This window comes from Nannobrachium achirus (assembly GCF_963921795.1).
Source record: "Nannobrachium achirus genome assembly, chromosome: 22".
Taxonomy (NCBI): Eukaryota; Metazoa; Chordata; class Actinopteri; order Myctophiformes; family Myctophidae; genus Nannobrachium; species Nannobrachium achirus.
The window spans coordinates 4,334,190-4,354,879 of record NC_137829.1 but is presented as its reverse complement, the minus strand read 5'-3'; the positions used below and the strand labels follow the sequence as shown (position 1 = coordinate 4,354,879).

The window sequence follows — 20,690 nt, the reverse complement described above, 5'->3', positions numbered from 1 at the left end:
GGCAGGTTAATGACCGACCGTTTCCCCCATTTAATGGGAGGAAAGAAACAAACTGCCAGGTTCCAGTTGCTTAGCAACCCTTTATCTCGCCGCGTCCTGACGGAGAGGCTGGCATGAGGCTCAGAGATACTTTTTAATGGTTAGATGGTCTGTATGAAGCTGTCTCAGACACAGCTGGTCTCTGATCAAACCCCAGTGCAAATAGGGGTGGATGTGCTGTCAGTGCAAGTGATGTGAAAAGTAAAGTGACATTTTCTTGACAAGGAATCCACATTTTCTTTGCAGACAGTGTCAATTGTGGATAATTTCCGTTTTCAAAGTCATCGACCTGCAAATGACAGTACATTTACATATTGTACCATCCATCTGGTCCTGCACATGGAGGCAAACAACTGACATACTGAAACGACAGAGATCACTTATCGCAGGTCAGGAGAATCAACCACTATAGAATTAATGGAACGTGTCGGGTCGGGTTTGGTCGTTAATGAACACATACAGTATGTTTTGGGCTCGGCCCCGGCGGGTCAGGTAAAAAAAATAAAAATCCTACACACAAAACACAACCAATTGTGTTCTTTGGAGCACCAGCCAAGCCGGAGCCACCACAGGGGAATCGAATTCTCCACTGTGGTGGGCAGGAACTTTACATCACCCAGAAGTCACATTAAGCAAATATTAAGCAAAATTTGCAGCAAACACAAAATTCCAAACTTATATTGTAGACATGAAATAATTAATGAATAACAACAGCATTACATTTAAGCCTTTGTACACATTATTCTGCCTCACATCAGGGTATTGAAACACCATGTGCGGGTTTATTTCTCAACAATGCCTCTTCGCTGTTCATTATCCTGCTTATTACATGAAGAAAAATAGCAAAAGACACAAAATATCACAACAAAACAAATGTATTGATTTAAAAAGGATTTAATTGCTTGTGGTAAGGATAATAGTCAGTTATAGTTACATTATGCCAAGGAGGTCCGTCCAGTGCGAAGCGGCGATGCTTGGGAAACTCTAGAAGGAAGTGTTGATCAAATATAAATCAAGGTTTTATTACTGCATTCAGTGCATTGCTACCTCAGATGTTGGTGTGCTCTCTAGCCGTGCAATTGGATTGTGTTTGTTTACTCGACACGATTTGTTGGATACAACCAGTGGCGTCAGTTCAGAAAAAGCTAAGGTATGGCAAAATGACTGGTGTCTTGCACACACCAGTCATGTTACCATACCTTAGCAACAGGCATGATACATTTATTTTAAGAAGTACATTCTATTTTTCCCCCGTTTCTACTCTTGGGCTGGATATGGAAGCCTGGAACGGTTGTTCAAATGCAGTTAAACGTGCCACAATTAACAATAATGAATTGCACCTGGGAATAATATACCATTCTGTCAAGATGGGGAGAATATAATTATAATACCTTGTTAAAGTGACCATTTTGTTAAACGTTGCATTTGTAGTTATTTTACTGTAATTTAACAACATAATAACCAGCACAGATAGACAAAGAGACATTCATGGATTTATATTTTAAAGTAACTTTTATTTTACCCCCTGGACCCAGGGTATGGCAGCTGCATACTCCTGCCATAACCAATTGATGCCCCTGGATACAACAAAAACCAAACACCATGGATAGATAACCCAGGTTCTCAGTTAGGGTTGCCAACTCCCAGAGTTTCAAATACGGGACATCTCCTAATGATACTTGCGGCGCCAAAGGCGCGCCGAAAAATCGTGTATTTTCGGTTATAAAGTTGTCTAAAACGGGTATTTTCCTATATTAAATCATATTTTTCCTTTCACAATATTAATTCGGGTGTCTTTGGGCCACCTAACCTATTACCTTAAAATCATGTAGTGTAGTCCTATATTATATTTCTCTATATTTTCCAAAACATATAGCCTAGGTCTACCTGGTTCTTATGTGCCCACTCTCTGGTTACCCAACACTAGTTTAATCATATTGGCATACAGTAATAACCATTGGGTTTTAAAAACAAAATCAACGCATGCTTATGTTATTTCACATACCATCCTGTCTGGGGTCGCTTTAGTTGGCAGACAAGACTACTGTAGTGCTCCCAGGAATACCATCCCATGATGGCTGATTTTCTGCTTGCTTGCCTGCTTTTTCACCTTGTTGTTTAGTCTATCACCAATCATGGATTCATGTGTATTCTGCTTGTACACAATCTTCTGTCACAGGTTTTTTTTTTATTTTTTAAAGACATTAAACAATGTTCTGAGCCGAGCACTGTCGTATGCTCGCTCGCAGCCTCGCAAGCACTCCTGTATCGTCTCTCGCAGGCAACTAGTTGTGGACTGAACCTACAGCCCATGGGAAGGGATTGTGTAGGGGGCGGAGACTGTGTCTTAGCAACACTGTGTTAATAAGCCAATTAGCTGCTTACAAACAGCGCAGCGCCCCTCACAGCAATGGGATGCAGCACTTGTCTCAGAGGAGAGCAGAGTGGAAGCTCACTGACAGGCAAAATCGCTGTCATTTCTCAATTAAATCATCCCGTCATACATATTTATCCCCCAATCTTCAAATACGGGATAAAGAGCGTCCCGTATCAGTTCAATACGGGACACGTCTTTTAGTTTCCAAAAAAGGGACGATCCCGTATTTTACGGGACGGTTGGTAACCCTATTCTCAGTCTACATCCAGCAACGGTCTGTTCTTCATAGCAGTTCTGCTGAATGCCGTGATTGACCAATCAGAACAGAGCATTCAACCAAGCTGTGTAATAATTATATTATAGTGTTATTGTTGTGCTTGAAGTGAGCACTCACAGGCAGAAGGAGTTAAACTAACTCTGTTTTTTCTCAGGGCCTTTTTTTTTTTTTTTTTTTTGAATTTTTTGCCTTACTGCGGCTTTCTATAAATAGCGGTCTAAGTCCCAACTTGTGAAAAATCAGCATGTAGTCCAAGGCTAAGCACAACACAGGTGGGAGGACATCTTCTGCAATAGTCAATAAATCAGCACACATGTAGCAAACAAACACTGTCACACTGCATAATCCTTAATTAAGTGGTTCATTTAACCACATAGCATCCCTCTTGGGTGTGTACATTCGGCAAGAATAGCAGATGTATGAGCTCACAAAATGTCATTCTGCCATGCATTGTGTGAGCCTGTAGATCTTCTATTTTTGGTATAATAGTAATTTCAGTGTAGCCTTTTGGAATTTGGTCAATTAAGTAAAGGTCCCAAGGGCATACAGTAAACAAAGTATAGGGTTTAAGTTGTTAACTCTCAGAATGTGTAACTTTGACTTAAATTAACTGCGTGTGGTTACTCAATGTGCAGTAAGTAAGGCAGTATGTACTAGCCTGGGGCCAGCCTAGATACTAATGCATCTAGCTAACTAACTGCAGTATCCCTACATTGTTTTAACATGGCTGGGATGTCTAGCTCCAGCTAGGCTAAGTATGTACAGCCTTGATAGCTAGGCTATTAACCTTGGAGTTTTGTCATCCCCTGTGCTGACTTGTCACCGTGGCAGCCAACCAGCCTCACTCTAAAACACACTGACATCGTTAACCCATTTAGGCCTAGGATTATTGAATGCTTTAAACAGTGAAAAATAGCAGATATACAAGCTCACAGCGCGGCACCGAGTGCCGCGCTGCGAGCTTGTAGATCTGCTGTGATCTGCTGTAGATTTAGTTGTGTGTGTGTGTGTGTGTGTGTGTGTGTGTGTGTTTATTGTGTACACACTTGTGTGGGTGGTTGTAAACAACGCATATGGCATAAAATTGTTTGTATAGAGGTCGTTGTGGACATCCTGTACAGAATACACACACGCACATTCATACACACACACACACACACACACACACACACACACACACACACACACACACACACACACACACACACACACACACACGCAATGCAGGTTTGATGGGGCAGCATTTCCTGAATGAATAGCAAGGCTCAAAGCTGTCTTGTTTTATCATATGTGCAATGTGGATTCACTAACCCATCTGACCCTCTCCCAACAATGGTGTGTCTCTTCTCTGTGTCAGAGGAGGAGGCTAGAGGGCTGAGGGTGACAGGGGTAGATACAGGGGACAATGTTGTCTCTGTGGTGAGTCCGTGTGGCAGTGCCACCATGTCACACATAGCCTGTGGATAGTATTATTTTGACAAACATGCAGTGTTGGTTTTTATCATATTAACATGTTGGTCAAGTCAAGTGCCAACATTGAGTATTTATCGTGTGCACATTATAGGGCTTTGTGGATTTGTACATTTTAAAGACAGCAGTCTTGATGTTTGACCCATCATTGAATACGACTAACATGATACTTGAAATGAGTGGTGCCCAATTTCCAAATAAAGCATACAGGAGTTAGTTTGATTTTCGAAGAAGCAACTGGATACAGTTCATTTCAGTACACTTTGAAAAACGTACAAAGACTTGAAACTTGCTTCAGATAGGTAATCAAACACCAGTATAACTGCATGGTTATTGTTGATGTGTGTGGAATCTGTGGATAGCCAACTACAGTACTGCTGGCCTACTAATCATTTACTAAATACTTGTTGTTTTAGCTATTAATTGAAATATTAGATATATTTATTTTTTAGACATGTTTTGTTTTACGTATAGATATAAAATATTGTCTTTGAACAAGCACAAATAATGGAAATAGAAAATGTATTATTTACAGCAGTGTTGTGCATGCCTGTCATACAGATCTGTGCAGCGCTGGTGTGTGTGTACACATGTGCAGTGGTGTATTCTAGACCTTTTTGGGGGGCATACTATAACCTATGATCCACGGCTATTCGTGTGGCCAGCACATATACGCCAGCGCATAATGCCTATCAGATACGCTACTTTGAAACGTTCACAAGGGCATACTCTTTTTAAAAAAGAAATCTTCACAGCATACTGCGTATACCCGCGTGACAGGTAGAACACAGCACTGCACGTGTGTATATAGATAGATACCTATCTATCTAGATATAACAGCAGTATAAGGATATTTACAAAGTTACAGAGAAGTATGAAAAGAAAAAAAAGAACAGAGTACAGTAAAGAGAAAAGTACATCAAAGAAAGGGAACAAAGAATATACAGTAGTATACATAAAGTGTCAAAAAACTGTCAGTGCTCAATGTGAAACAGCCAACTTGAACAAAAAAATCACACCTTGTTGTGAACTGAGTGGTGGTCAAATAAAAAGAGTCAAATAAAAAGAGTCAAATACATGGATTGCAAGGTTGCTCTTGCTCAACAGTGGCGGGAGACAGACGGACGGCCGGACGGACGCATTGTGATCTTAAATCCAACTATTTCCAACTATTATTTGTTTATTATTATTTTGACCTGCTTTAAGAAACTCGGCTAATGATGGACGGGGTGGACGCATTGTGAGCTTGTAGATTAGAGCTGGGATCGGGCCAATTTTTTCTGTCCGTTCTGAACCCGTGTGGGCCGTGTCCGACAGTTTTTTGTCCGACCCGAATCGACGTCCGAGCATTAATCATTAAAATGCGTCCGACCCGCGCCGAGGCCCGAACCTTATGTTTCCAACGCTTTTTCCCCTCCTTTCTTTTTCTTTGAGGAAGCCACTGATTTACACTCACAAGCAAACTTGTTCTAATGTGCAGTGCATGGCATGCAGCGTGCCTGCTTGTTACCCTTAATGTGAATATTAAGCCACAATGTGGCTTGTGAAAGTATTTAAATAGTAGGCTATGTTAGATTATTAAATAATACAAATATTAACGTGCGCTGTGCTGCAAGTTTCTGCGCCTGGAAAATAACAAGATCAGCCACATTTTGTCACAGAACACGCCGTGATGAAGAAGTATAAACCAGGATTTACTTGGGTGATGTGTGTTGAACGGACGGACGGACGGAGCTGCAGTGCAGAGTGCACACAACAGCGCCGAAAAATAATAAAAATCCAATGCGAGGTAAAGTAGTGGGAACACAAGCAGGGAGCTCCATTCAGCGGCACGCCACTTCCAATCAGAGTTGTCTCCGGCTGCAACATTAGCGCGAGCAGCCACACACACACACACACACACACACACACACACACACACACACACACACACACAGGAGTTGCACGCTGCGTGCATCATCAGAGAGAGTGAAAAAACGTTGTGCGTGCTGTTGCAGCCACCCAGTCGCGGACATTTGTGTGTGTGTGTGTGTGTGTGTGTGTGTGTGTGTGACTGTGTGTGTGTCTGCGCGCGCGCGCCCTCCTTGCTACGTGTGTGTCTACAGTGTGTGTGTGTGTGAGAGAGAGAGAGAGAGAGAGAGAGAGAGAGAGAGAGAGAGAGAGAGAGAGAGAGAGAGAGAGAGAGAGAGGGTGTTGAGTCTGCCTGCTCAATAGCGCCCCTCCTTTAACGTGTGTGTGTGTTTGTGGTCTGTGTGTGTGGTCAGGAGAGGTATGGCTGGCGACAGACATACACGGCGACAGACATACACGGCCAGTAACATCGTGAAAGCGAATTACAGGAGTGGTGTGACCACCACTCAAAAATCAATCCTTAAGCACAAATATATATTGTCATATTGAGCCTGTGTACTGCGACTGTTCCATTAATAAGACACTGAAAGCGTCACATGCTGGAGCTCCAAAATATAATCAAGCTCTAAGAGGCTGAAGTCAACTTTAAGCAACGGGTGCATTTGACAACGTGCGCATTCAGCGTGTCAGGGCATATACTGTGACCACTCTCCAATGTGGCATGGCCATTAAACTAAGCGACAGATCGCTGTGCCTCCAGGAGTCCTGGTGACAGATGGCCGCTTATATGGGCGTAAATGACACCTGAACAAACCAACGACTGACTCACACCATTGCAGTGATGTAATGATTAGCGTTGCAAAAATCTGGTCAACGACCATATTGGGTTAGCGTTTCCTGCCCTCCCAACGCGTCACGGTGTGACATGTTGTAAGCTTGTAGTTCATCTCATTCCACTATTCGTCATATAGGGCTTAAATTGTTATTTATGGACAAAATAGTGGGGCGCAGGTGGCTGACCAGGACCAAAGCACTCAATGGAGTGTGTTGTTCTAACCTCAATGTGGCATCGTGGCATCAGGCGCAAACAAATCAGTTGGCTCATTGGCTTATTGGTTGGATCGGCAGTTCTGGACACTGGTTATCAGAATTATTTGACGGCAGGCACCATACTCCCTCAAGTTCTTGCTGCTGCACACGCAGCATATAGACGTCTGATAGACGTCATGAGATTTTCACATAACAAATAACTGAGTAAGCATGTTTGGGGTCTCACAGCATATCTCCATATACAGTACATGGATCTCCATATATGGGTACCGGAGTCTCCATATATGGGTAACTGGTCCGATATACATCACTGGCCAGACGGCCAAGACATGGCGTGACGTTACATGTCACCCTGAGGCGTCTTACTAGCGATATTTACTATCTCGTTTTGGAAAAGATCTGGATACCAATCACCCAATTGTTTGTTATTGTGCTCGTAAGAAAAGACGAGTACCTAAAAAAACACCTTTGTTTATAATTATATTCTTTGGCACGTTGAATTGGACTAATGATTAATGTTATGGACATTGTTGAAATGCATCTCGGTTAGTTGACTTTGTGCAGAGGAGGATGTGTGGGGTGTGTTGTTCATCATCAGGTCAGGCCAGTGGGCTTGTGTTTTGCTAGGCAGCAAACAGCAACATCAGCATCCACAACCGTAAGACTAAGATGAGGATAGATGGTTATATGAGACCTCTGCCTATGGTTTCAGTTTCAAATCCTTGTTTCCTCCTACGGTTTCATATTGCAGTCTCCTGAATTGCCTTTGAGTGTGCGTACTGGACTTCTTTGCAATGATATTTACATTGTATTTGATGGCGTGACTTTGCTCCTGTGATGCTTTAGAACAATCTGTGCAAACATAGCATGACTCTGAGATCACAACCTATATTGAATGTCATGCTGACAACCTGAAAACCTAAATGCTAATCAGATTTATTTAGTTAATTTACTGATTTTTTTTATTACCAGTCTTTATGATGGAGTATGTTAATACAATAGAACTAACACACCTGCAGTGGTTGTATTTGGTCTTCCTGATATTCTATTGAGAAATTTACATCCTGTGGTTGTATATGCTGAGTGCTGACCACTACTGGTTGACAAGTGGTACTTATGTACAACTTGAAATAGGGAGCAGATAGCATGGTGCTGGTTTGACTTGGTGCATGCCCGAACTAGTACAATGTTCTATATTAGGGTTAAATTCAATAAAAGATCCAATATTTGAACAAATCATATCAAACACTAAGAACATTAAACATTATACAAGTTCAGTCCGATAACTCACAAATAGATTGAGACCAATAATATAGCTTGAGAACATTTTAAAACAAAAGCACATACGTCATCAGTGGCAGCGGTGACAGCACAAGGAAGGGCAATGAATCAGGTGACCGCCAATGTGGTCACCTGCTCAGGGGCGTCACTAGGGGGGACAAGTGGGAGTTACTAGGGCCCAAGGTGGGTGGGGCCTTAATTATTTTATGTTTTAACTATTGAAAAATAGCAGATCTACAAGCTCATGGCGTGGCACCAAGTGCTGCATTGCGAGCTTGTAGATCTGCTATTTTTGAAAAGTTGTGAAAATGTGTGCAAATCTTTGAATATATGTATTTTTTAATACATTTGTGACTCAAATTTTGAGATGGGGGCGGACCCTGGAACTAAATATTTTTAGATGCGGGTCCGTGGCCAAATACATATCATTGTGGGGGTCCTTCGCATGAAAATGTTTGAGCACCACTGACATAGAATTATAGGTTTTTCAAAAAACCTTCAAAGACTTGCACAGATTTTCAAGGTTTTTCAAAAATAGCAGATCTACAAGCTCGCAGCACGGCTGTGAGCTTGTAGATCTGCTATTTTTCAATAGTTAAAGCACAAAATAACGCAGTGCGACAATCCTGCACCTGCTTGACACGTCACCTCTCAAGTGTATCTGCCTGAACTAGCTCGCAGGCTAGGCATCATACTGTATTTGAAAATACCAACATATTTCAGGCAAAACAAGATAATGATTACATTATTCTGAGGTTATTAGGATTTTCCTTTTCAGTCCACTCACGCTAATTTCACGCTATCATGTTGTTTGCACATTCAGGTAAAATATCCCTCCATAAAGTGCCTTCTCTTGCCCCTCAGTCTGGAAAGAATCCTGTGAGAGTAATTACAGAGAGAGGGGAAAATGACACCATGTCAGCAGCCATTAAAATGCCACCTCATGTTGCAAGGAAGACGATCCCTTTAATGTGTGTACATGGGTGGATGTACCAAATATATACAATATGTACAGTATATAATATGTCTATTGTGTGCAAGTGGGTGTGTGTCTGTCTGTATTCATTCGTTATCTGTGTGTGCGTATGTCTTTACGTACAAACATGTGTTCAGGTGTTTGTGTACATGTGTTCGGCCAGTCCCGGGGAAGCTGATCTCGCTGGCATGTTAGAGAGATGAAACCTTAAGACCTGTCCCGTGTCCAACACTGTGGTGCTCTGCCTGCTTATGGGTAGCAGGTCATGAAATTTAAGTTGACGATGGCATTTTGCCATTGAACATTGGAACATATAAAATTAAAATTAGAATTTCTATTTGCCTTTTAGGCTTTGTTAACCCTATAAGTGCCTATCGCGAACAAGTTCGGCTTTATTTCAATCCAATACAATATTTTATTTGCTATTTTACTTACCCCGAGCTGCTTGGAGCAACGTGGGTGGTCCTTGCTCGTCCAGCGCTAGCCAACGAGAGACGCTAGATGGTCCGACGATTTTTTCCATTGAAAATGGTTTAAAATAAAGAGCCCCCAAAAAACCCTCAATATATACTGTCGGCGGCGCGACGTATTCCAGGGTGCCTATCCCGAACTAGTTCGGGATATTTAATAAAATAAATTATTTAATCGGAGGCCTCAACGAAGCCCCGGTCTAAACGTCCATCCATGGTCCAGGCCAACACTCGGCCATACACGGGCCGTAGTCGCGCTAACGGCCGCATCGCGCCGCCCACTCCAATAATAAATCACATCTTTAGACAGGATTTTCTCCGGATTGTGTTCCCAGACCCAAAGAGAAAGTTTTTTGAACACATTTTTTTTTAAATGCCCAAAATTGGGACGCCACATTGAAAGTGGTTAAAGGAGCGTAGACAATTCAAATAATGTTGGAAATATGACATTTCTGTTCATTTCATCCAGCAGTTTTTATACAATTATTTGAAGAAAAATGATGGTGATTAGCTCAAATAATTGCAATCAGGGGATTTATGTAATAACTGTGACATGCCTACTTATAGGAGGTGTACACAGCGAAACATCCCAGGATTTTGCTGTGTCGAAGCTTAAGCCCAGCGCTCAGCCCACACTTGGATACCGTCTAAATACCAGTGTCTTGTACTTTTATAGCTGGCATCTCCCTTTGGTGACATTATCTGTGCTGACATTATCATTATCAGCGCTGGCATTAAGGCCAGTGGTACTTTCCTCGCTGTTAATAATACGCAACGTAATTTGCAAGTTGAAGCGATAATATTCCATCCATTGATATACGATATGGCTTTGTTTATATGTCATTATTATAATAACGCTGTTAACGGTGACTCCCTGATAATACTGTTAAAGAACTAGCATAAACGTGTTCATGTGTCTCTCTGTGGTGTAAAGATGGGCTGTCCGTACAGTGGTATTTGCTCAGACAAGAACAAGGCTAAGCCACAGGGGAACTGTGTGTGTGTGTGTGTGTGTGTGTGTGTGTGTGTGTGTGTGTGTGTGTGTGTGTGTGTGTGTGTGTGTGTGTGTGTGTGTGTGTGTGTGTGTGTGTGTGTGTGTGTGTGTGTGTGTGTGTGTGTGTGTGTGTGTGTGTGCGCGCGCGCGCGCGTGTGCTCGCGTGTGTGCGCGCGTGCGCACGCGTGTGTGTGTGTGTGTGTGTGTGTACGAGCGCGGGTATGTGTGCGTGCGTGCATGCAGGCGGGGAGAGAGAGTGCTGGCACGCGCTGAAGGTCAGGGGAAGTATCAGTGACAGGAAGTAGCGACTGCCAGGTTGGGACCAGGTTACCACAGTAATGAATGACCGTGCTGAGTGACACCTGGCCAGTCTTAAAGATAGGAGAACAGCCTTCTAGAACACACACACACACACACACATATATGCACCACATGTGCCTACACCTTATATGCGTGTGTGTTGTTGTTGTTTTTTGTTGCAGTAAATATGGATGCCAGGGTTAATGCGTGGTTAACATACATAACATTTCTTTATTAAATTGTGACATTATCAAACATAAATATCAAACTTATCAGACTGTATATCCCAAAAGGAAATGCCTGTATTTCAGGGGTCTTCAACGTTTTCAGGCCAAGGACCCCTTAGCTGAGAGGGAGATGAAGCAGGAACCCCCTCTACATATTGTATAAATGTGTGATGCAGATTTTCATCGATTTCATAGATAAATTCATAAACTTGTTTGACAGCACTGTCATCAGTCGGTTAGATTAGTGTTAACTCAGTTAGCGCCGGGCGACTTTACGAGCGACTAGTTCACTATGGCGTTTGGTGCCGAGCGACTCGGAGCGACTTTTATATAAAAGCATTGTTTAAGCTTTTAATATGTGTTTATAGACGGAGCGAAATGGTTAGCTTACCTCAGCTAATGTCCACACGTAAACCGTGAAAAAAAAGGTTACGATTATGACGTCACCTTTAAACCAGGGCTTCCTGTTGACAACAGGCCTCTGCTAGCGTTAGCCTCAATGCAACCATCCGACCCTCACGTAGCTTCACTAGGTCGGATTTTGATTCTGAAACTTTCTGTGTGGCATCTATATACGTCCCGATGCCCATACCAATGGTGGTTTGAGACGATCAAGCACGAATTGAACAGTATTGAGCTGAAATGGTGACCGGCGGCCCGTCCATGTTAAGTCAATGAGGACCAAGTCAGCGTCTCATCCTGTTATGTGGATTTAAACAGGCTTAACATGGGACCATGTCAGTGTATGGTGTATGGTGGTCTCTAGTGGTCATCTGGTGGTATGGTATGGTGAACGTGCATTCGTTAAGGTGGTCTGGTTAAGGTGGTCTGGGGGGATACAAAATAGCTATTTCCTGGCGTTATAAGCGCACATTCATATTCATATTTTGGAAATCTGGCCCTGTATGAGTTAATGCATTTTTCTTCAGATTTTTGACCACAAAAATCATCGTTACTTACTAAACTTGACCTCTCACTTATTACTTTTTTGCCTTTAAACCGAACCTATTTGCCGGAAATAGCCGATCTACAAGCTCTCAACGCCTCGCGTTGCGAGGTGTTGAGAGCTTGTAAATCTGCTATTTTTGTCTAAAGTTCTCTTCAGAATTGGGATGCGAGGCTTCAAGTTGTTAATTTTAAAAGAATTATCCACACAAAGATTTGGCGGCCCCCCAGCAGTAACTCTGAGGACCCCCTAGGGGTCCCGGACCCCCTGTTGAAAACCCCTGCTGTATTTGATTCAGTCTGACCAGAAGCAAATTGGACCCTGCATGGCGATATGGATTGCCAAGTAGAGATAGATGTAAGTAGTTGAAGGAAATCAATCTGCACCGGGGTGTTCTTTTCAGTGCCACGGCGCCAGGGCATGTCCACCTGTGTGGGCCTGCACATCACACCTCGGGGGACCACAGCTACTACCCTGCCAAGTTTGCCAGGAGGCCACTATTAGAGGCACCCAGTTAGGGTGTGTGAGGGCCTGGCAAGAGGCCCGATGAAGTAGATTATGTACAGAACAAGCAAGAGAAGATACGCTTTCCTGTTCACCACAAGAGCTAGCCAGCAGCAGCGAGCTGCTAGCCTTGCACCTTCCCTCTATTTACCGCACTAGATGCATCACAGCAGTCAGTGTGTTCTTGTTGCAAACAACATGCATGCACACCCACACACATAGGCTGTCCTTCCCTCTGTCCCTTGCATAAGAGAACTCGGACAGTGTTCAAGATTCAGCTTGTTTGTTCCCGCTCAGGCCTGTACCAACTGCAACACTCTCATATGTTCATATGGTCTTATGAGTCATAATAGCACCTGTTATCTACAGCTCTGACATGGACACAGATGGACAAAACAATGTGTGGTTACGTAAAGCACAGCATGTGTACTGTACTTCTGCTTCTTTATCTCATTATTATTATTATTACCCTTATTACAATTACTAATAATAATAATAGTAGTAGTATCATTATTACACTTATTACCTTTGCCAACAGACGTTGTGTTTTTACCCCATTCTGTCTTTCTGTGAGCAAAATAACTTCAAAATGGATGGCTGCTGTGCTCGGGAAAATGCAACTACCTGACTTTGTTGAGCGAGGCAAGTCGCACAAAAATGCATCATTGTTGGAGGACACATGTTTACAATTTTGCTGGCTGGCTTTCGCAGTCGGCCTCACAGTTTTCTCTGGTTCAGCACACACTACTGACCAGTAGTTACACCTCCCGTATCAGATTCCTAACTGAGCCCGGCAGGCAGATAGAGACGCTATTTTTAAGACCTGATATTTGCTGATGTTGTGGGATCCAAGCACGCTACTGTAGCTCTGGTTCAGAGGGGTGATTGATGCAGAGGGCAGCCTCGGGAGAACAGCTCCAATGGATGGATTGCAGGGTGACAAGTGAAGACGCGTGTCATTGGGCATGACCACCTGTCTTTTCTCCACCTTCCGCCCCTTCTCTCTGGTGAGCAATGAAACACCTGCACTGGCTGGTAGCGTGGCAGGATGCCAGACCACAGCGCCCACTGCTGGTGTGGTCTGTTAGAACAGTGGTTCTCAACCTGTGGGTCGGGACCCCCAGAGGGGTCCCCAAATTATTTTTGGGGTCCCCAGATGATTAACTTATTGTGCAACAATTGTTTCTCCCTCAACAGTAAACAAACCAACATAATGTTTAAATGTATAGATGGTGTCTGCATATTTCTAAAGTGACAATTTAAGGACGTTTTAATTCCTCTAAAATGACAAATGAAACATTGGCAAAATTGTCAAATATTAGAGGCATAAATTGTGAAAATAGCCGTTCTACATGCTCACAACGCCTCGCAACGCAAGACGTTTTGAGCATGGGCCTTTACTATTAAATGTACAGAATAAGACATAATGGAGGGCGGAGGGTGACAGCTGGCTGCTTTTAGCTCTACTACAGCCCTTGGGAAGAATCTGTAAGGTACCGGTACAACGAAAAACACTATGACTCATTGGTGTACTTTATATTACTGCCGACCAGTTTCCAAAGCGGAGGAAACCACTGGATTCAATTGAAGTATGAAAATCTAAAAAAGATTTATGATTAGCTGCAACATTAATGAAAATAAGCTAAACAAGAACAAAAAATACATATTGGAGAAAGGAGCACATTCCACATCCACTCTCATTTGATTTTCCCATCTGCTATAACAAAAAGGGTCACATAACACAACAGAGAAGATTCATAAACAGGCAGTCAGGGGCAAAGATACCATTGGCTAGAAGCTGCCTGTCCGCATCGCGTCTAAATATAGCTGCTGATTTGTAACAACGACAGGTGAGATTTGTACATTTTTCGATATCAACCCCCTTTCGCTCGCCAATAGAACAGAAGGAAAAAGGCTCCAGCTACTCACCGAATGGTATGCCACGACACACTGGTGTGTGTATTATTGTACTACTATAGGCCTACAACAATGTATAAATATGTTTGGAGTATAACTTCAACAGATGCAATAACGCTGAGTGACCTACCTTCAAGTGGCACTGTTGAGCAGCAGCCTAATGGGCCATTCACATTGAGCACTATAACTATTACAGGTGGCCACCACTACTCCATCACTTGTGGCTATAACCTAAATCATTCCTTCATGTATGAAAAAAAAACTGGATGTTGTGACGTCAAACCCACGTCCCCTTGGTCCTGAAGATCTTTTTTCACATTCCAGCAATTCTGTTAAGTAGGTGGCTTTCTATCGTGTATGATATTCAATTATAAATTCAGTGTTTGGAGAAAGTGTAATTAATTCTGCGGCGGTAGCCAGAACTACCATTGGAAAACTTCAAAAGGAAATCACGTGATTCACTTCCCCCATGCATTGAAGCACGTCACACTCTATCCAACCATTCCTGAGATTTCTTAGAATTTGTAACGTTTGTTGATGAAACAAATGACAACTGAGTATGTTACTCTCCTGCATAAAGGAAAAAGTCGATAGTGCTGATTATGTCTGCCGGTGACACAGGCATGTGTACCGGTATAATGGAAAATGTAGTTGTTTGGTAATTTCTCTGAGAAGCCTGAGAATTGTAGTCGATTTGTAGGCAACCTTTTTTACTTTCTCACTCTATAAATAAATGTGTACTTTTTCCACCGTCAGTTGATGCTCTGTAACTACAGGAGTAAATTCGCCTGAACTTGCTATTAGCTGCAAATGAGGGAAGAGGTAGTAAATGAGGAGAGTCATTTAGACAAGCACCAGGCCCTGTAATTATCAAGGCATTAGTCACAGTGACTCCATGCATTAGATGCGGTGGCAGCAAACTGTATTGTCTCATGTATCATGTCTCCGTTTGACATTTTGGCCCCCGCCCCTCCTAACAGTTTATTCCAGGAAAAACCTCCCCCTCGTCTGTTAAAATTCCTGATGCACCCAAAACATAATATATACAACACATAGTGACACTTTCCATACATGAGCTCTGGTGCGCTCTATTATACCATTATCACCTTACAGGTGACAGGTAGGGTATTAGTAGAGCATAGCCATGTGTTTATATCGTTGTTGACGGGTGGAAACCTTGTATGTCCAAAACTTTTTTTTTTTTTTTTTACAATTTTATTTATACATTTTCAAGTTTAAAGACAAGACATACAGTACAATACAATCACACACATACGGTAAACCCTCCCCCCCCCCTCCCCGTGAATTTGAAAAAGAAAAAAGGAAGAATAAATAAAAAAATAATACATCAATCATAATACACTTCAAAAGAAGGAAAAAGAAAATAAGAAAACTAGATCAAGATACAAAATAGAAAAGAAAAAGGTCTTAAAACCTTCCTTTTTTGTTATTATTTTAAAAACACATCGCAAGGCGTTGTGTGCTTGTAGCTCGGCTATTTTCACTACTTTTGTATGATGTAGGGCTTTAATTCACACAAAAAAACAACAACATACAAATCTTAAACTTGGAGATACGAGGTTTCTGCCTGACAGTGACGATATACTTCTTACTGTGTTATGTCCATTTTGTCTTTTTGGTGACACCTCCGGTTGCTCCGTTCTCACTGACTCAACACTCGAAAATAAATATACCAGTGAAAGATAATATCAAAAATAACCTTTTTTTCAATTGAAAAAGTTATCGCAGTATGACCTTAAGGCGTCCGGTTGACATTATCTGTATGCTCATGTACCATCCTGAACCTTCTTTGAACTTAATATGTGATATGGACGTGTATTAGTGAAAGACAGATGCCACCCTACAGCATGCAAGTTGAATGTAGGCAGCTCTGGTCAAGCTCAGGCCCCCGGTCATCATGTTAAGTGGGGTCAATTTAAGGCTGGTCTGTTTGACTGATCACTTCCACTCAGAGTTTAAAGTGTCCAGTCCAGTACCAGACGTACAGCCACGCCGCTTTGAATAACAATACGCAGGAGCCCAGCTTGGCAATAAAGGCTGATATGGGATTTGTGAAATCGAATAATCTAATTTCTTTTTTTATTTGGAGGATATTTGAATGGTGCAATTCCATGCTATGGTACCAACTTGACCAACTGAATGGTGAAAATGTTTCGGAAGTAGTCATGAACATGTCTTTTTATTTGCACCCATCTCCTCTTAATCAATTCAAGCCTCATCGGCATTCACTGTTTACTGTTCTTGAAAGAAGACCATGTAGAGCAACTTAACCCATAAGACCTGAGGCCGATTCTTCAAATGTCTACTAAATCCTAATAGTTTACCTAATAATATGTTTCTATATCAGTGGTGGTGGTGTTCAAACGTTTTCATATCAATGACCCCCAAATTATTATGTATTTGGCTGCAGACCCCTATCTCAAAATATTTTGTACTAGGGACCCCCAGAAGCAAAGATTTGAGTTATATATATATATATATATATATATATATATATATATATATTCAAAGAATAGCACACATTTTTACGAAAAAAGAAAAGCAGTGCAGTGCTATGAGATGCTTTCCCAGTCTTAAAATGCCGATATTAGTTTAGTTTGTTCATCATTCCTAATAATAAATGAATGCTGCTGTCATGTGCAGGCAGTCATGCTGTCTTTGTGTGACTTATCTGGGTGAAGTCCACCTCTAACCCAGAGGTCAGGGGTTAAACAAAGGGGAGGGCAGGGTCCTGATTGAGCTGCCCTTAGGACCACGTAAACCTTTCATCCAATGAGTTTTCTCATTATTATTAAACATGCTCGACACGTTTTTGCAGTTCTATCCAATTTTTGATCATTAAATGTGTTTTATTTTATATATATATATATATATATATATATATGTTGTGTACGTATGCAGTATATGTTCGTAAGCGTATATTTATGTTTTGCATTTGCACATGTTTGTGAGTGCTTAGTGTCAGGTACCTGTGTGTTTCAGATGTTTTAAATAATATAGTAAATATAAATGGTAAATAGTGCATTTATACAGCACCATTTATCAGGTTCAGGTTCAGGTTCGGTTTATTAGTCAAATGCGTATCCATACAAGTACAGACAAACAATGAAATGCTTGTGCCAAGAGCACTCTCAGCCTTATTGCTTTACAAGGTGCTTTACAGAGATTGTGCATTACATTCACCCATTCACACACACGTTCACATACCGATGGGAGAGGAAACCATGCAAGCCACCAACCTGCAATTAGGGGTTCAGCGTCTTGCTCAAGGACGCTTCGACAATAACTCTGGGGGCACGTGCGTGCGTGCGTGAGTGCTGTGTACACGTACCGGTAATTTGACGGTGTACATGCATCCTTTTCATTACATTTGTCCACTCTCTGACTTAACAAAAGGATTATATATTTACAGTGAGGACTTTACTGTGCAGAGTTTACTGAGGGCCTCCAGGTAACATTCGTTCTCTCCCACAGGACGCGTCTATCGCCCACCGCTTCCACCTGATGAGAGAAAAGCACCCAGAGAAGTTCAACAGCAGGTGAGAAGAGGGTTATTTGCCTGTGGCACATTTTAGAATTTCTGTTCATAATACCCAATTACTGCATGTCAAGTCTCCAGGTTTTCTTTGGAATATGTATGACACCGATTTACTATTACATTATGACACGTTATCGTCCACTTAGTACTAGTGGTTCTCAAACGTTTTATTTGAAAGGACCCTACACTGCCCTACAAAGGCAGAGTGCAGTAACTACGTTTTCGAATTTCACCAAAAAATGGGTTTAAAAGTGTTACAGCTAATCAGCCAAATGAGATAAAGATATAAAAGTGATATTACACTGATTGTACATCTGTTCTTGAGGTAATTGTTCATCCCCCAATATCATGAAGGCTAATTTGACCGTTGGGCGACACAAATAAGTCGGTGTGTCCCAAAACGTAGTTACTGCACTCTAACGGGTCCATTCAGTTTTATTTGTACACTCTAGAGTTGTAGACCTGTTATGGTCATTCAGGGCTATCTCTTTATGTGTTTCTGGTAATGTTATTGTCTGGTTATTTTGTATGTCCGTGGCAAAAATTGAATTTTGACAAAAAAATAATAATACAAAAATCCACCACAAGCCAACATGGCAATGACCCCTAGGTGAGAACACTGACATTGTTCAAACTCTACTGTGTGTCTGATTGCTCTCAGACACAGAGCAGAGAAAGAACAAGACAGGTTCTAATAATGGCCTGTTCCATGTGGATCCTGGTTCCTCGCCCCTCCCGTTTCATGCGAGAGCTTCTGGGAACCCAGATTAGGATGTCATGTTGATTGATTGATTGATTGATTGAGTTATTTGACTTCCAGTATACATTAAAAGTTTTAAAAAGTTAAATATTTCTAAAGGTAAATTTGGTCAGTCCAGTGGTTAGCGGGATTAGCTCTGGACACACACACACACACACACACACACACACACACACACACACACACACACACACACACACACACACACACACACACACACTCTTCTGGATGGCTTGCCATGGAGCCACGCTGTAAAAAACTATTTATGCTGCAGATGAGAAAAATATATTTAAAACAGAGAAAGAGAAAAAGTTACAAATACAGTTTAAAAGTCTAAACCAAGTTGTGTCCACTCTCTGTTAAATCAACACTGAAGGTTTTAGAGTGTAGATTGTGATCCCAGAGATAAAGAAGAATGATCAAATGCGGGCCCGGGGCCTAATCTAATGTTTATCAACCTGGGGGACATTGAAATTAAAAACTTTCACAGTGGTCAGCACTCAGCAATCAATTCAGGACAAAAGCTACACGAGTTGTGAGATCAATACATTGGCGTTGCTGTGTTTGTCCTAGAAATGACGTGAAAGAGATGTCAGAGTCCATGGTTAGTTACATTGACTATTTGAGGTTTCCATACATGGACAACACAGATGCAAGCACTTCACTCCTTATTCCTTGTGAATTCTTTAATTGGCCATTTATAGCATGCACTAGCTGTCTGACTTGGACACTATTCCCAATCCCTCCCTATTATAATGAGAGATTTGTATTGTTTCCCTTCGGTGCCATTTAGAAAACACTAATTGCAGGCAGCAAGCCTTGCATGTTAACAACTTAAGTGTCATACTTTGTATGATCAAATGTGAAAATAGCAAGCTCACGTGAGCTTGTAGACTTGCTATTTTTTAAGGGGGGAAAAAAGTGTGGAAAAAGGAATACCAGGGTTTGAGTGTTTAAAGGCAGCTAACGGTATTGTGTCTACATTCTAGGGCAGGCTACATGAAATGAAATGAGAGGTAGATGAGGTAGATGAAATGGGAACTTTTAAATGTATTCTTTCCTATGGTGACTGACATTCCAACTAAATAGCTCTCACCATATTCCAGCACAATAGGAGGTATCTTCAAATGGCAATGAATGAGTACAAGTGAATAACCTAATTACCGTGAATGTTACAGAATATCCTGGCTTCTGTCTCTCTCTGAAAAGCACTAAGGCACGGAGGAAGTTAGAGGGAGAAAAATATGTCACGTGGCAGAAGATTAGAAAATAATAGACATCTCACCTTGACCAGATTAATGGCACCATTCATATGATGGCACGATGACCCAACTTTATAGAAATGACAGTTTAGCTATGGCAATGTAAGATTAAGAGGTGTTCACTTGAGCATGCCCTCTGTATCCTCTGTGCAAGTATCTCTACAAACATGGTAAAGCATACAAAGGTACAGTATATTCTACACACTTCAGTAAGGCATTGGCAGTATATAACAAACTGACGCTGAAGCCATGCCTTGGCGACAGTGGAGTGCTGTGTACTTTCTCTTCGTCATAGCACCCAGTAAAGAATAAAAACTTGTTTGCGAGGGCCTCTGCTCTGACTCACTTTGTAGCCCAGTCTCCATGTGGCTTTGTACATCGGGCGTGTTTCATGTTGTTTACCTGACAAAAAAAGCTGTCTAGCTGTCAT

The 20,690-nt window shown here is 41.8% G+C and overlaps 1 protein-coding gene across 1 annotated transcript in view; it reads left to right on the top strand.

The window, feature by feature from the left end:
* The window catches only part of dgkg (diacylglycerol kinase, gamma), a gene marked incomplete at its 5' end in the record, with an annotated part of 127,305 nt that overhangs the window by 58,484 nt on the left and 48,131 nt on the right, over positions 1–20,690 (top strand). The window contains one exon of the mRNA XM_080753174.1: positions 18,175–18,239. Within this exon, the coding sequence (XP_080609300.1) occupies positions 18,175–18,239 (65 nt within the window). The remainder of the gene's footprint in view (positions 1–18,174; positions 18,240–20,690) is intronic.